The sequence below is a fragment of the Microcaecilia unicolor genome, unplaced genomic scaffold (genome assembly GCF_901765095.1).
Source record: "Microcaecilia unicolor unplaced genomic scaffold, aMicUni1.1, whole genome shotgun sequence".
Lineage (NCBI taxonomy): Eukaryota > Metazoa > Chordata > Amphibia > Gymnophiona > Siphonopidae > Microcaecilia > Microcaecilia unicolor.
In genome coordinates, this window is record NW_021963808.1 from 535,729 (window position 1) to 553,652 (window position 17,924).

The 17,924-nt window shown below is 44.1% G+C and overlaps 1 protein-coding gene across 5 annotated transcripts in view; it reads right to left on the bottom strand.

Annotated features, from left to right (window-relative positions):
• Positions 1-17,924, bottom strand: part of LOC115459655 (E3 ubiquitin-protein ligase TRIM39-like) — a 446,759-nt gene that overhangs the window by 412,452 nt on the left and 16,383 nt on the right. For all 5 annotated transcript variants that reach the window (XM_030189457.1, XM_030189463.1, XM_030189462.1 and 2 more), the window contains exons 2-3: positions 17,033-17,128; positions 11,718-11,948 (exon numbers count right to left, since the gene is read on the bottom strand). In XM_030189457.1, coding sequence (XP_030045317.1) covers positions 11,718-11,948; positions 17,033-17,128 — 327 coding nt within the window. The remainder of the gene's footprint in view (positions 1-11,717; positions 11,949-17,032; positions 17,129-17,924) is intronic.

Consider the following 17,924-nt stretch of genomic DNA (forward strand, 5'->3'; position numbering starts at 1 on the left):
GCTGCCCCCTCCCACACACTAGAGTCCCTCACGTGTCACCTAGATCAGATTTTAGATAGTGCTGGGGAACCGGTTGTCTTGGCACATATGAGTACCAATGACATAGGATAATGTGGGAGAGAGGTTCTGGAAGCCAAATTTAACCTCTTTGGTAGAAAGCTCAAGTCCAGAACCTCTAAAGTAGCATTTTCTGAAGTGCTACCCGTTCCACGCGCAGGGCCCAAGAGACAGGCAGAGCTACAGAGACGTGGATGAGACGATGGTCCACGGAGGAGGGTTTTAGATTTGTTAGGAACTGGGCAACATTCTAGGGAAGTGGGGAGCCTATTCCAAAAGGATGGGCTTCACACCTTAACCAGGGTGGGACCAGACTGCTGACATGGGAATTTAAAAAGGAGATAGAGCAACTTTTAAACTAGAACCTGGGGGAAGGCCGACAATCATTGAAAAACACATGGTTTGGAACAAGGTATCTTTCAAAGATATCACCAAAACAGGATAGCGAGGTTACAAAAGAGACCATAGTAGATCAGATGTCCTTAAATAAAAATCAGACAATAGATTGCAAATTAATGCTGTCAAGTACTGAGCATGATGTAAATAGGAACAACAAACATAGTTTGAAATGTCTATATGCGAATGCCAGGAGCCTAAGAAATAAGATGGGAGAGTTAGAATATATTGCACTAAATGAAAAATTAGATATAATAGGCATCTCTGAGACCTGGTGGAAGGAGGATAACCAGTGAGACAGTGTCATACTGGTGTACAAATTATATCGTAGTGATAGGGTGGATCGAATTGGTGGAGGGGTAGCATTGTATGTTAAGGAGGGCGTTGAATCAAATAGATTGAAAATTTTGCAGGAAACAAAACACATCTTGGAATCACTATGGACTGAAATTCCATGTGTAAAGGGATAAGGATAGTGATAGGAGTGTACTACCGTCTGCCTGGCCAGGATGAACAGACGGATGCAGAAATGTGAAAGGAAATTAGGGACGCAAACAAACTGGGCAACACAATAATAATGGGTGATTTCAATTACCCCAATATTGACTGGGTAAATGTAACATCAGGGCATGCTAGGGAGGTAAGATTCCTTGAGGAAATCAGGGACTGTAGAGGAGCCGACCAAGAGAAGAAAAAATTCTAGACCTAGTCCTTAGTGGAGCGCATGATCTGGTGCAGGAGGTAATGATAACAGTGATCTTAATATGATCAGATTTGATATTAACTTTGGAGTAAGTATACACAGGAAATCAAAAAATACCATCCTGGAAGCCCAGGCCAAATATTTATTTATTAATTAGGATTTATTTACCGCCTTTTTGAAGGAATTCACTCAAAGCGGTGTACAGTAAGAATAGATCAAACATGAGCAGGAAACCGGCCAAAGAGTCGGTTGGGCCGCTGGACGAAAATGGTGTTAAAGGAGGACAAAGCCGTAGCAGAGAAATTAAATGAATTCTTTGCTTCGGTCTTCACCGAGGAGGATTTGGGGGGGACACCGGTGCCGGAAAGAATATTTGAAGCGGGGGAGTCGGAGAAACTAAACAAATTCTCTGTAACCTTGGAGGATGTAATGGGTCAGTTCAGCAAGCTGAAGAGTAGTAAATCACCGGGACCTGATGGTATTCATCCCAGAGTATTAATAGAACTAAAAAATGAACTTGCGGAGCTACTGTTAGAAATATACAATCTGTCCCTAAAATCGAGTGTAGTACCGGAAGACTGGAGGGTAGCCAATGTTACTCCGATTTTTAAGAAGGGTTCCAGAGGAGATCCGGGAAATTATAGACCGGTGAGTCTGACGTCGGTGCCGGGCAAGATGGTGGAGGCTATTATTAAGAATAAAATTGCAGAGCATATACAAAAACATGGACTGATGAGACAAAGTCAGCACGGATTTAGTGAAGGGAAGTCTTGCCTCACCAATCTAATGCATTTTTTTGAGGGGGTAAGCAAACATGTGGACAATGGGGAGCCGGTTGATATTGTATATCTGGATTTTCAGAAGGCGTTTGACAAAGTGCCGCACGAAAGACTCCTGAAGAAATTGCAGAGTCATGGAATCGGAGGTAGGGTATTATTATGGATTAAGAACTGGTTGAAAGATAGGAAGCAGAGAGTAGGATTGCGTGGCCAGTATTCTCAGTGGAGGAGGGTAGTTAGTGGGGTCCCGCAGGGGTCTGTGCTGGGTCCGTTGCTTTTTAATGTATTTATAAATGACCTAGAGATGGGAATAACTAGTGAGGTAATTAAATTCGCCGATGACACAAAATTATTCAGGGTCGTCAAGTCGCAGGAGGAATGTGAACGATTACAGGAGGACCTTGCGAGACTGGGAGATTGGGCGTGCAAGTGGCAGATGAAGTTCAATGTTGACAAGTGCAAAGTGATGCATGTGGGTAAGAGGAACCCGAATTATAGCTACGTCTTGCAAGGTTCCACGTTAGGAGTTACGGATCAAGAAAGGGATCTGGGTGTCGTCGTCGATGATACGCTGAAACCTTCTGCTCAGTGTGCTGCTGCGGCTAGGAAAGCGAATAGAATGTTGGGTGTTATTAGGAAGGGTATGGAGTCCAGGTGTGCGGATGTTATAATGCCGTTGTATCGCTCCATGGTGCGACCGCACCTGGAGTATTGTGTTCAGTACTGGACTCCGTATCTCAAAAAAGATATAGTAGAATTGGAAAAGGTACAGCGAAGGGCGACGAAAATGATAGTGGGGATGGGACGACTTTCCTATGAAGAGAGGCTGAGAAGGCTAGGGCTTTTTAGCTTGGAGAAGAGACGGCTGAGGGGAGATATGATAGAAGTGTATAAAATAATGAGTGGAATGGATCGGGTGGATGTGAAGCGACTGTTCACGCTATCCAAAAATACTAGGACTAGAGGGCATGAGTTGAAGCTACAGTGTGGTAAATTTAAAACGAATCGGAGAAAATTTTTCTTCACCCAACGTGTAATTAGACTCTGGAATTCGTTGCCGGAGAACGTGGTACGGGCGGTTAGCTTGACGGAGTTTAAAAAGGGGTTAGATAGATTCCTAAAGGACAAGTCCATAGACCGCTATTAAATGGACTTGGAAAAATTCCGCATTTTTAGGTATAACTTGTCTGGAATGTTTTTACGTTGGAGGAGCGTGCCAGGTGCCCTTGACCTGGATTGGCCACTGTCGGTGACAGGATGCTGGGCTAGATGGACCTTTGGTCTTTCCCAGTATGGCACTACTTATGTACTTATGTACTTATGAGCAATAGACAATTACAGCAGTGAAAATATTCCAAAAAAACAATACAAAGTATGGCATGGCACACTATTTACAATGTCAACACAATACGTAATAGAACATTATAATTGATAGCGAAGGGTAAAGCAAAGATGTAACATATATATATAAGTAAGAAAGTAGGAAGAGTTAGAAAGTAAGGTGATTGATTTAAAGAAAGTTGCACATGAGGTCAGTGAAATGGTTAAATATTATCTCAGCTAGGGTAGGAGTGGAGAAACATGTCCTGCTACAGTATGTGCAGCCTGAGTCAATCCTTGTGTGTGTGAGTGAGACCAACTAGTTAGTTACTTCTTCCATTAAAGGCTTGGTTGAAGAGCCAAGCTTTCACCTGCTTCCTGAAGTAGAGGTAGTCTTGTATTAAGCGGAGCCTTTCAGGCAATGCATTCCAGAGTGTGGGGGCTACTCCGGAGAAGGCTCGCTTGTGGGTATCACATCGTGTAATGTCTTTTGGAGAGAGTGTAGTTAGTGAAAGTCCTTGGGAGGACCTTAGTCCTTGGCTGTGTGTGGAGGATCATCCTATTTTTCAGGTACTCAGGGCCATTTCCTTTCAGGGCCTTGAAGATCAGACATAGAGTTTTAAATTTAGCCTTGTATTGTACTGGTAGCCAATGAAGTTTTTGGTCACGTCGCTTGCAACCTTCTATGAGCCTTGCTGCTGCATCCTGAAACAACTGGAGCTGGTGCAGGCCCTTTGTAGTCAGACCATTGTATAGTGCATTGTAGTAATCCAGTCTTGATGTTATCATGGCATGTACAACTGGGATAAGATTTACCTTCTCGATGTAAGGAGAGAGGCAGCATAGCTGTCTCAAACAGAAGCATCTCTTGCAGGTTGCTTGGATTTGGGGAATCAGAGTAAATGTCGAATCTAACTGTATTCCAAGGTTCCTGACTTGTGATTTGAGGGGGCGTTCATACTTCCCAAAAGAGATTTTGATGTCAGGTATGTATCCACTTGTGTTAAGAGACCCAGAGAAGCTCGGTTTTACTTGGGTTCAGGCAAAGTTTGTTGTGTTTAGCCCATTCTTGAATTGATGTTAGACAGGTGATCAGTTTTTTCAAGGCTGTAGGAAAGTCATGTTCAATGGGTATGAATAGCTGCATATCATCCGCATAGATGTAGAACTGAGTGTCCATTGACCGAATCAGCTCAGCTAGTGGTTTTAGATAGATATTGAACAGAATAGGTGACAGTATCGATCCTTGTGGTACCCTGCAGGTCAGTGTCCATGGTGGTGATGAGTTGCTGCCAAACATTATGGATTGTTGCCTGTCTGATAGGTAGGATCTGAACCAGGCAAGTACTGTTCAATTGATACCTGTTTCTGTCAGTCGTGATAGGGAGGATGAAGGTTTAAAAGAAAAAAATCATGTTCCACAAACCTTTTCAGCTCTGCAAAGTCCCAAATTGGATTAATATAGCTTCCTTTTTCAATTCAGTTGTATTTTCTTTAACAACTACAAAATCTTTGATTGACCCATGTTCAGCTGCAGTTATTAGGCGGTTGGAATCAGTGGTAGCTCCAACATTGTCCTTGATTGTGGAGAAATCGTTATCTTCTGGAGTGGTACCAGGGAAATGTAAGCTTTCTACAGTTAAACCACTATTAAAGGGTGATCATTTAGACAAATCACTGTGGTTCCCATAATATTAAAGGTAATTGAATAAATTCTTTTTCGACAATTGAAGGAATGTGTACAGTAGACTCAATGTTTGGATGATTATCAATATGGTTTTAGGGGAAGCCATATTGTTGAAACTTTATTATTGTCCTCCTTAAATGTATTAAAACAAGGGATTGATGAAGGCCATACATTTTGCCTTGTCTCTTTGGATGTGTCCTCTGTGTTCAATACAGTTGATATTGATCTTTTGTTATCGAAACCTAAAGAAATCAGGATTGGAGGAGCAGTGTGGAATTGGTTTTCTTCCTTTTTGAAGGGTCGTCAGATGCAAGTCATTAGCAAGGAAGAGGTATCTACAATGAAGCCAGATACTAAGGGAGTGCCACAAGGCTCTGCACTTTCTGCCTTATTATTTAACATGGCTTCATTTGGTAAAATTTTCAGGAATGTAGAGTACAGGATTCATGCTGATGATGTACACTTCTTTTTTCCAGTTCAAGGAGGATACACAGGATTGATTGAACGATTGAGTGATTGTATGTCTGCTGTACAGAAATGGATGGGTTTGAATAGATTAGTCTTAAATTTTGGTAAAACAAAATTGATGTTGTTTGTAGGAAAGGATGTAGCTTTTCTACAATGACGGTCTGTGCATTTGGGTGATTCTGTGTTACCAATGCAGGAATGTATGCACATGTTGGGTATTATTTTGGATCCTTTATAGTCCATGAATGCTCAAGTATTGCAGGTAGTTTAAGTCAGCTTTTTTTCAGCTTCATTTGTTAACAAAGTTACGGCCTATGTTGCCACAGTGCGATGTTCGATCTGTGGTACAAAGTTTAGTGATATCATGTATCGATTTCTGCAATGCGTTGTATTTGGGTTTATCGAAATCAAAGATAGAAGCACTACAGGTGATACAAAATGCTTCTGCCCGATTGTTTGCAGGTGTGTCTAGGTTTGAGCATATATCTCCCATTTAACGCTCTTTGCACTGGTTGCCAATTCACGCTCGGGTACAGTATAAGATGGTACAACTGGTACACAAAGCACTGTACTCTGATTGTGTTCCTCGATACCTTAATGATGTAATTCAGAAATATCGACCCTTTCAATCTTTTCGGTCTAAAAATTTGAAGTTTTTGATGAATGATAAGCTGCAAATGGTGGTATATGCCAGCACAAGGAACACTGCATTCTCAATAGCAGGTCCGCAAATCTGAAACAATTTACAAGGCTACTTGAGACTAAGTAGTAGGGCTCAATTCAGTAAGTAAGTAAGTAAGTCACTTCACTGGCTTCCGATCAGGTACTGCATACAGTTCAAGCTTCTCCTACTAACCTACAAATGCACTCGATCTGCAGCCCCTCCTTACCTCTCTACCCTCATCTCCCCTTACGTTCCTACCTGTAACCTCCGCTCTCAAGACAAATCCCTCCTCTCAGTACCCTTCTCCACCACCGCCAACTCCAGGCTCCGCCCTTTCTGCCTCGCCTCACCCCATGCTTGGAATAAACTCCCTGAGCCCATATGCCAGGCCCCCTCCCTGCCCATCTTCAAATCCTATCTCAAAGCCCACCTCTTCAATGTCACTACACCTCTATTCAGGAAATCTTGACTGCCCCAACTTGACATTTCGTCCTTTAGATTGTAAGCTCCTTCGAGCAGGGACTGTCCTTCTTTGTTAAACTGTACAGCGCTGCGTAACCATAGTAGCGTTCTAGAAATGTTAAGTAGTAGTAGTAGTAAGTAAGTAGATGAAGACATATTTGAACATGAATGGGATTGATCTTCTCTGTTACTTTTTGAATTCTGTATACTCTAGTCCCTGTTATTGTCTTTTTGTTTTTTATTATGTATGTTGATTTGTGATCCGCCTAGTTGTAGGCGGACAAGAAATTTTTAAATAAATAAATAAAAATCCAGGAGAGGAGACTACAGCAGTTCCCCTGGGGAATGCCAGAAGGATTGTGGTTTTCACAGACTTGTATTCAAAGTTGAAAAGTTCACACAGTTGGAAGTTCCCGTTTTGCATTGAGTTTGCATGAATTGCTGACTCCAGAGTGATCATTGAAATTAAAGGAGTATAACATATCAATTAAGATTGCCAATTTCACAGCCAGCCTTGTTCTCCACAGTTTAAGTAGAATTGTGTTTTGGGGTTTCCTGGGAGAGAAGAGAGTCATCCCACCTGCTAACCCTTCTTTCCCAGGTGGAGGCATCGAGTGTCAGGACAGTGAGGGTCTGATGGAGACTGCTCTTGGGAGACTCCAACCGGGTCAGTCTCTGAACCCAGAAGCACCCAGGACCTGGGCATTACATAAAATTCTGCAGGCCTTCAAAGACTGAACTACACTTGTGGAATACAGATTCAAGCACTGCGCCCTGTAAAAGTCCGCACTAACAGACATAGTAAAGCAGGGCAAAACTGTGAACCTGGGTAAAGGGCTGCTGAGTCACCAAGGTGGATGTTCCCGTGCCAGCCAGGGAGGAGGAGGATAGAGTGCTTCAGTGATAGCATGCTGCAGATACCTGGGAGCAATCTGCCATTGGACAGCTAGGGCATGTGTCGTCATTTGTACAAGCTAAGAGGTGGGGAGCAAGCACGTGAGTGGAATGTGTGGCAATGCCCTAGAAAGCGAGTGGAGGGTCAGTGAAGCTGGGTGGAAGAGGGTGGACCAGGAAAGAAGAAGAGTGGGAATGATGGCTCACCGATTGCGACTTGGTCCTGATACCGGATCAAAGTGAGATGTGGGCTCGGATACGGAGCTGGCCGGCAAGCTGAGTTGGGTCTAATAGTGTTTCATGGAAAGACCCTGAAGAGGGGATGGAGACATCGACTGAGATGGATTCTGTGGACAATGACCCGGTTCGACACTAGGCTGAAGAGGTGGCTCCTGCTTTGAGAAAAGTGGGAGACTGAGAACCCATGGGGCCCCGCGGGAAGAACTGGGGGAGTGAGGGAGAGGAAGAGACTAGCAGCAGCCTCCCCTGGCCCTCCTCATCCAAGTCAGAAAGTATCCCTGAATCCCAGTTGAGTGTTATCTGTGGCCAAAGATGGCATTGGCAGCCCTCGAGAACAGAGGTGGTCCTACCCCAACAAGGAACCATCTTAATGGGGGTGAGGGTGAAGGGTAGCCTGATGTAGACAGTGCCCAAGGATCTGGAGATGGGTTTGCCCACACCCTGCACAATGTTGGAATATATTTGTCTGGCGACAGGGGAATTGAACTTAGAGATAACTGCTCATCTAATCTTGGAGTGGGTTGTGAGTAGCCCAGAAGTGGACCAGCTCATTCAGACCCTTCGGATCCGGGCTAATATCCCTGCTGATCAGGGAAGAGCAGGGTTGCAGCCTGAGTCCCTGAAAGGAAGCTTATTGGAGGATCCAGTGCCTGTGGAGTTGAGTAACAGTGTATGGATCGAGACTGAGAGAGCAGCAGGCAAGAGACTGCCTAACATGAGCAGACTGGATCATTACTTGAAGAAACCACATGTCCCCTTATATGGTACATGCCTGGTAGATGCTCAGTGAGAAGCGTGGGCCAAGGACGAAATCTACCACCAGATGAAACCTGATCCCATGTATCCGAAGGAGAGAAGTGATCCTGCCATGCAAGGGTTTATTCTTAATCAACATAACGATTGGACTGTGGGGTGACCTATTCAGCTGCACTATGGGACGTCGTGAATTCCTGCCATGGGTCTAAATATTACAGTGTCACCCTGAGACCAAGTGGTACGGTTGGGTTGGGACTACTGAGTTGGGACTCAGGTCCGAAAGTAGGAAAAAATGATGTTAAAACACTGAACAAACTAATGCTGAGTTGTCCAATAAAGAAATATGAAAAGCCAAGTAAAATAAATACTGTAGTTGGGCAATAGGTCCTGGTTATAGGAAAGATGTTTCATATGGTTGGAAAAATGTTATATTACTGGACGTTAAATGATGGGGTGGACCCAGGTCCAAGGTATTAAGTTGGTCAAAGGTATATTGTTTGTGATAAGCATTGGAAAAATGGAAGTATATGAATATAATATGTTGCCCAATTATGATATATTGTTAAATAAAGGTTGGAAATGGCAGAAACGGGAAAAATGTTGATGAAAAAATGGTTGAATAAAAATAAAAGTTTATTATTATCAAGTAAAGTGTTCTCAGTTAGATGGTATAATATTTAAGAGATGTTATGAGGGTATCATTTTGGACTCTGGTGGACAGAGTATGATTGAGCAGGTTACCACTCTTGACTGACCCAGAATGTTCTGACCCATGATGTCTGGGGAAAAAAACAAGAAAAGAGTAAAATGGTAACCAGAATTCAGTTTGAACAGGTTGCCACCCTGTGGTTGTCTGGGTTTCCTGTTTATATTTGAAAGAGAAACTTAGTAATATGAGCACATAGTATATTCATTATGAGGATTGACGATGTTGAAATGATGTTATGTGTTGAATAAAACTGAATGATGTTATGTGGGGTTTATGTTGCTCCAGGTAAAGGGAGAACAAAACCTAGAGAAACACCTTAAAGGCAAGGGATTGGTGGCTGGGGGGAGAGTGTAATCCCATTAGTTTGCAATTACTAGGAGAGTAAGTCCCTGTAGAGAGTCACTGGAGGGAATGACTGGGAGGTTTCTGGGTGGAAGGAAGCCCGGCCCAAGGAAATTAGTTTTGAAATAAAATGCAGAGAGAGAGTGCCCTTGTAGTGAAGAGTGATGGGGGGGGGGGGGGGGGGTTGGAAGATTAGAAGGAGATAGTGTTTGCCCTTTGGGGGGGGGGGGTTCTTTGGTTGCCTGATGATCTCCTACCACTGACCTGGAGGAGAAAAGAGGAATCGCAGTTGAGAGAAGTAGACCACTAGCTGTAAAGGAGAGTTGTGGCTCACCAAGGAAGTAACTGTGAGGGAGGAGAGCTATGGGTGGACAGTGGAGAGACCTAGCCCAGGAGCATGGGATGAGAGCCAGAGATTGCCCATCCAGGATCAGGGTGGTGCCAACGGAAAGGGTCATCCTGCAGGGAGGTCAGGCCACATAGGGCCTAGACCTATACAACTGGGAGGAGCACAGTCCTTCGGAATCTGATTCTAGGGGATAGGCATGGACAGAAGCATTGTAAAAAAGTGTGTATAGTCCTGCTGAAGAGCATCTGTAAATAAATCCAGGAGAGGAGATACAGGAGTTCCCTTGGGGAATACCAGAAGGATTGTGGTTTTAGAAGACTTCCATTCAAAGTTGAAAAGTTCACACAGTTGGAAGTTCCTGTTTTGCAGAGTTGAAGAATAAACAGTTGAGTTTGCATGAACTGTTGACTCCCGAGTGCCTGTTGAACTTAAAAGAGTATAATGTATCTATTAAAATTGCCAATTTCGCAGCCAGCCTTGTTCTCCACATTTCACAGTAGACTTGTTTTGGGGGGTTTGCTGGAAGAGAAGAGGATCATCCCACCTGCTAACCCTTATTTTCCCAGGTGGAGGCACCGAGCACCAGGACAGTGAGGGTCCGAAGGCCCTGAACCCAGCAGTGCCCAGGACATTTGTAACCCCATGTTTGGTACCTTTTCACTCAGTGAGCCAAATATAGATCATTAAAAACACATGACTTGTGTGTAGAACATACACAGCAATTTACACCTTCTTTAGAGCAGGAGGATTTCACCATTTAAGCCCCATTAAATTATTTTAAAAGCTCTATTTCATCTGTCACAGTCCCAGGCTTTAAACAAACAGTCACAGACTCTGGAACAACGTGAGCCCTTGGCCTACTGTCGACGAGCGGCAGAAGGAGGCAAAACCCCTCAACTAGGACTGGACTGACAAGCTTGGATTGGCTGGAACCGGATGTTGGAACGGGCTTGGCTTGGCCGGACTGGAACCGGATTCTGGAACGGACTTGGCTTGGCCGGACTGGAACCGGATTCTGGAACAAACTTGGTGGGAACAGGATTCAGGATACTGGAACAGGATTCAGGATTCTCAAACAGGCTAGGCTGCAATGGAAGCTGAAAGCAAACAGGGAAGACACAAGAAGGAAGGGAACTGGAGCTGAAGACAAACATGGCAGACACAAGCAGGATACAAAGCTGACCCACACAGACAAACAACAGAACTATGGCGGAAGGCTGAACCTAGCACACAAACAGATTGAGAAGAACAGAAGCAGAAGTGCACACAGGCACCCTAAACAAGGAATCAAAACAGAAGTGCCCACGGGCACACAGGCTATGACTAAAGCAACAAGAAATCAAGACAGAAGTGCCCACAGGCACACAGACTATGAACAAGGCAACAAGAAATCAAGACAGAAGTGCCCACAGGCACACAGACTATGAACAAGGCAGAAGTGCCACACTGCACACAAACTAACCTGGAGACCTTTGGCATTGCAAAGGCCCTGAATGAAAGTCCACCACTTCCTTATAAAGGCCCTCACTAATGATGTCACAACTACAGGACAGAGGCAGGAAATACACTGAACACCAAAGTGAGGCTTGAAACACACAGGAAGTGGAAAACACTACAGGACAGAGGCAGGAAATACACTGAACAACAAAGTGAGGCTTGGAACACACAGCAAGTGGGAAAGAACAGACAGGAGCCAGCTAAAAAGATGACCATCTGGAAATAAGGTTAGTCAAAGAGGGGTCACGGCCACAATCGTGACACTCTGATGTGGTAAGTGCAGCTTTGAAAAATCAGCCCTCATTATTTTAAGATATTTTGATCTATAACTTGAATTCCCTGATTCCTCCTGGCAAATCTGTATCTTCCTTAGAAATATATTTGCTAATCTCACCTTCAGTAACTCGTTGGCTGGCTGCTGACTCTTCTCCTCTATTTCGGAGATCAGCTGCATGAGGGAGGAACTTTGCTTTTCTAGCTGGGTCACATTTTCCGTGATTATCTGGAGAATCTTCTTCTCTACCTCCTCCAGTCTCGAGAGAAGGATCTGCTTCTTCTTATTCAGAAACTGGTGCAACTCTTCAAACTCGGACTCAACTATTTGTCTTTTCCTCTCTGTGTCACTCTGGATTAAACATGGAGAGAGAATTCTCAGTAACACTAGAGTGATTTTGTTGAACAGAGCTCTGGATTCAGGTCTTTCAATGAACAAGAAATCTCTTTTGTTGTCAACAGGGCCAGTACAAGTGTACTGAGCACCCTGTAATAATTGAGACATGTACCGTCTCCCACCCAAACCCATATTCCAGAGTTCCAGTGTCTCCATTACCCTCTTATAAATGGTGGCTCTGGTACCGCACTTCCTCATTTAACAGTGATGACTCCAGAATAGCCTTCATCCTCTCACCACCCACTCTTTTCCCAGCCTTCCTCTCTCACCATACTCAGAACCATATCCCCCTTTCACAATCTCCTTCATCCCCTGCCCAGCAACTCCCTCTGCCTCTCTCCCCATGTGCAATGTACCCATCCCAGTACCACTGTTGTCCCCATATTGTTTCTAAGTGAGCAGAAGAGACGTCTCCCTCCTTTGCTATTCTTACCCCTTACCAAAAGCAGCCTCCATTTTTGAATTCTAGTCACCATTTTTGACTCCTATCAATTATACCCTCTCAAAATGTAATAGCTCCAAGATAAAAAGGAAGTAATAAGCCTCAGAATACTTTCCATATACCAAAAAAGGAATTTTTATCTATATCATGTGTGTCTGGGTGTCAACACTTATCTTAGTGGTGCAGATGCATCAAACGAACTTCCGACAGTGGCCAGTGTTTTGATAGACTCCGTCAGGGAAGAGTCTTGAAACAGACACTGAAAAATACTTCATTATGACTCAGTGTTGAAAGACTATTTACATTTTGAGTGTTTATAACTGATTTGATATCGTTGAGATCCTAACTCAACTCTTTTTAGTTTATTTATTACCATTTATTTTGTCTCTGCCACCCTCACTGTGAAAAAGTACTTCCTGATGTTGCTCCTAAGTTGAACACACTGTAACCTCAATTCGTTTACTCTACTTCTGATGCACTAAATAAGTTTACCTTAGAGGAAAGGAGGGAGAGAGGAGATATAATACAGACATTTTAATACTTGAAAGGTATTAATATACAAACAAATCTTTTCCAGAGACGGAGAAGTGGTAGACCCTTACCCACATCCTTATCACCTCTCGCCTAGACTACTGCAATTTGCTTCTCGCTGGTCTCCCGCTCAGCCATCTATCTCCTGTTCAATCTGTCCAAAACTCTGCTGCGCGTCTTATATTCCGCCAGTCGCTATACTCACGTTAGCCCTCTCCTGACCATTACAAACTGACCCTAACTCTAAAATGGTGGAAGAAGGGCTCAAACAGTACACCAGAACATACTACTTACACTACAAGAGGGCAAATCGATCCACAAATATTCTGGCAACAAATATATGACAACGAATGGACAACATGCACTGATTCCATACTTTATCTCAACCACTGGGATGGCAGATGCAACAGCGTACTAAACAAAATAGCACCCTTAAAAACAAAAATATCAAAAAGACAAAACACTATACCTTAGTTCAATGACGAACAAAAAAAAACTCAAAACCCAATCTAGAAAACTTGAACGAGTATGGAGAAAGACAAAAGATAAACACACACTCAATGCATGGAAACAAATACATAGAAAATACAAATACGCAATAAAACAAACCAAAAGGTCCTACTACAAAACCAAATAAGGACCGGACTACAAAGATATGAAGAAACTATTCCAACTCGTAAATAAGTTACTAGACGCCACCCCTATCACCACAACCAACACAGACATCCCTCCCGCAGACAAACTTGCTAACTACTTTAACGAAAAAATAATAAAACTACGCAGCACACCTCCTCATCACAATACCGACATCAAAATCTTCTTCTACGATCTGGACCCATCCTCCGAAGGATACCCAGCTGACTACATTTGGACATTTAATCTCCTCAGCACCGAATCAGTTACACAAGCGACTCACAGGATCGCCAAGACCCACTGCAAACTGGATACATGTCCCAGTCATCTACTCAAGTCTGCCCCAGACCGCTTCATAGCAGACCTTACATCCCATCTAAACTTCATGTTACAGCAAGGTCTCTTCCCTGAGGAACATGGTAACATCCTACTCACCCCAATACCAAAAGACGCCAAGAAAAGCACAAACGATATCACCAATTACCGCCCAGTTGCGGCTATCCCATTAGTAGTAAAAATGATGGCGAGCTTCATGACTAAACAGCTTACGGAATACCTGGACAAGTTCTCAATACTACATAATTCACAATCAGGATTCCGATCCCACCATAGCACTGTCCTAGTCACCCTCCTGGCCAAATTCAAGCAGGAGATTGCCATAGGCAAAAGCATACTCCTCCTCCAGTTCGACATGTCGAACACATTCGACATGGTAAACCACAGCATACTACTAAGAATACTAGGCCACTTCGGGATTGAAGGAAACGTACTTAACTGGATCAAAGGCTTTCTAACCACCAGAACTTATTAAGTAAAATCAAAGTCAAACATATCACCACCTTGGAAAGCAGTCTGTGGAGTACCTCACGGATCATCATTATCACCAATACTCTTCAACATGATGATGATTCCACTGGCACAGTCTTTATCCAACCGAGGCCTTAACCCATTCATTTATGCAGATGATGTTACAATATACATCCCCTTCAGACATGATCTGACAGAAATAACCAACAAAATCAATGATAGTCTGAACATCATGGACTCCTGAGCAAACTCATTCCAACTTAAACTGAATACCGAAAAAACACATTGCCTCATCCTCTCCTCTCCATATAACACATACAAACCCGCAACCATAAATACTCCAGGACACACCGTCCCTACCTCAGACAGTTTGAAAATACTCGGTGTCACACTCGATCGCAACCTTACCCTCGAGAGCCAAGTAAACTCAGTAACAAAGAAAATGTTCTATTCAATGTGGAAGCTCAAATGATTAAAACCTTTCTTCCCAAGAGCAACTTTTCGATACCTAATACAATCAATGGTCCTAAGCCATGCAGATTATTGCAATGAAATCTACGCGGGCTGCAAAGAACAACTCGTAAAAAAAACTCCAGACCGCCCAAAATACAGCAGTCAGACTGATATTCAGCAAAACACGCCTCGAAAGTGCCAACCCCCTCCGAGAAAAGTTGCATTGGCTCCCAATCAAAGAACGGATCATCGTCAAAATCTGCACCTTAGTCCACAAAATCATATACGGCGTAGTCCCAGAATACATGACAGAAAGACTTACCAATAAGAAACAAAGAGGGGCATAATCGAACGAAAACGTCTATCTCCATGGGCGTTTATCTCTGAGAAGGGGTCCGTGAAGGGGCGGACCAAACCGTATTTTCGAAATAAATAGACGTCCATGTTTTATTCGACAATTTGTGAGCTGGGCGTTTTTGCTTTTCAGCGATAATGGAAAATGAAAGCGCCTAGCTCAAAAACGAATAAATCCAAGGCATTTGTTCGTGGGAGGGGCCAGGATTCGTAGTGCACTGGTCCCCCTCACATGCCAGGACACCAACCGGGCACCCTAGGGGGCACTTTTACAAAACAAAAAAAAAGGTAAAAGAGCTCCCAGGTGCATAGCACCCTTCCCTTGTGTGTTGAGCCCCCCCAATCCCCCTCAAAACCCACTGCCCACAAGTCTACACCATTACTATAGCCCTAAGGGGTGAAGGGGGGCACCTACATGTGGGTACAGTGGGTTTGGGGGGGTTGGACGACTAAGCATTAAGCAGCACAATTGTAACAGGTAGGGGGGGGATGGGCCTGGGTCCACCTGCCTGAAGGCCACTGCACCCCCTAACAACTGCTCCAGGGACCTGCATACTGCTGCCAGGGAGGTGGGTATGACATTTGAAGGTGAAAATAAAAAGTGAAACATCATTTTTTGTGGTGGGAGGGGGTTAGTGACCACTGGGGGAGTCAGGGGAGATCATCCCCGATTCCCTCTGGTGGTATTTTGGTCATTTAGGGCACTTTTAGGGCCTTATTCGTGAAAAAACAGGGTCCAGGAAAAGTGCCCTAAATTCTAGCTACAAACGCATACTTTTTTTCCATTATCGGTGAAAGGCGCCCATCTCTGTTCGGGTGATAACCATGCCCCAGTCTCGCCTTCACCACGCCTCCGACACGCCCCTGTCAACTTTGTACGCTTCCGCGATGGAGTGCAATTGAAAACATCCAAGTTCGGCTTTCGATTATACTGTGTTATTCGTTTTTGTGAGATAAACGTCCATGTCCCGATTTAGGTCGGAACATGGGCGTTTTTCTCGTTCAATTATAAGCAGGAAAGTCAGATCATCAAGATCCTACCTAAACCTACACTACCCAAATTGCAAAGGACTGAAATACAAATCAACTTACGCAGCCGGCTTCTCCTACATAAGCGTACAAGTATGGAATGGGCTCCCAAAAGCTGTGAAAACAATCCACGACCACTTGAACTTCAGGAAATCACTAAAAACCAACCTCTTCAAAAAGGCCTACCCCAACGACCCCACATAACCCTCTTCACCTACCAACACAGAAGGACTATGATCGAATAGGACAACACGCAATCTTCATCCATTCCGACCCTCCACTTATACCTGAATCGGGACAATACTTTCCTGCCTACCTCTCGCTTTGCTTCCCCACACCAGAGACTCGTCCAGTTCTCACGACCATGCTACTGCTCCAATTCCTGCCCCCTAACAGGCCCTGGTGCACTCAGCCCTGCAGCCATCCTTCCTGGCACCACAACAGCCCCAAAGACCCCCACTCTACACTGCTGGACTGGATCAAGCCTGAGCCCAGTTCTCCTTTCCCATTTTGCAGCCCACAGCACACTACCTTTCTGCAAGAAATGCAATATTACAATTTTCCTTTGTTCCACATACGGATTCAGAATCTGCCTGTTCTCAGCGAATAAGGTAGCGATACTTATAATATGGAAACTATTTTTTGGTTCCTTATTGGCTGAAAACATACTATTAGTAACGAGGAGGATTGAATTCTATTATTCTTTTATTCGGGTGATTCAGGGGATTGATGTAGTGAAAGCAACAAAACCCCTGCAGAAACTGGATCAGAAAGAGACACAGACACTCACCCTCAGCTTTTCAGCTTTCTTCTCTTCAGTAGATTTAAACTTCTCCAGATCTTCCAGATTCTTTTTCACAGGCTTCAGGTGCATTTTAAGCTTTTCCTGTGAGTATTAAAGCATCCTTGATTAGCATGTGATTATTTTATAACCACAATTTCAGACTCAACAGTAAATGTGAGATGTTCCTTCCACTTTAGATCATTTCTTTAAGATAATTGAATTCTGAGAGGTTAAAATTCAAAGTGATATAACCAGTGCTTTTTTTGTGCCGGTACGCACCGGTACAGCATACGGGCACCTTTATTTCTGAAGGCCGGCAGCTCCCCTACATTCCGTTCTGCCCCCTACAAAATATTCTATTTACCGAAGTCGCAGCAGCGAACCGGCGGGCGTCAGCAGTAAAGGCAGCAAGCAGGCAGGCAGGCTCGCCTCTGTCCTTCGCTTCCCTGCCCTCTCAGCATCCCGCCTTCCTCTGATGTCATTTCCTTTCCGTGCGGGTGGGCGGGATGCTAAGAGGGCAGGGAAGCGAAGGACGGAGCCGAGCCTGCTTGCTGCCTTTACTGCCACCGCCCGCCGGTTTGCCACTGCGACTTCGGTAAATAGGCTCACTTCCACTCCACTCTCTGTCTAGTCCACTGTAAGTAAGGAAGACATTTGATGAATCTCTGTTTCCACTCCCCCACGCAGCCGTCACCGTTCACTCAAAACACAGCAAGCAAACCTGTGAGCTGCTGCATCCACGTTGTCATTCTTTATTGTCGGTCCATCTGTAACAAGTCTAACACTGTTTTTGTTGGATAGGCAGTGCCTTACAAGGTGGAGGAGAAAAGACGTAATTGAGTATCACTAAAACAACTTCAAAAATTATTGTAGCTAGTAGAAACAGCAATTATAAATT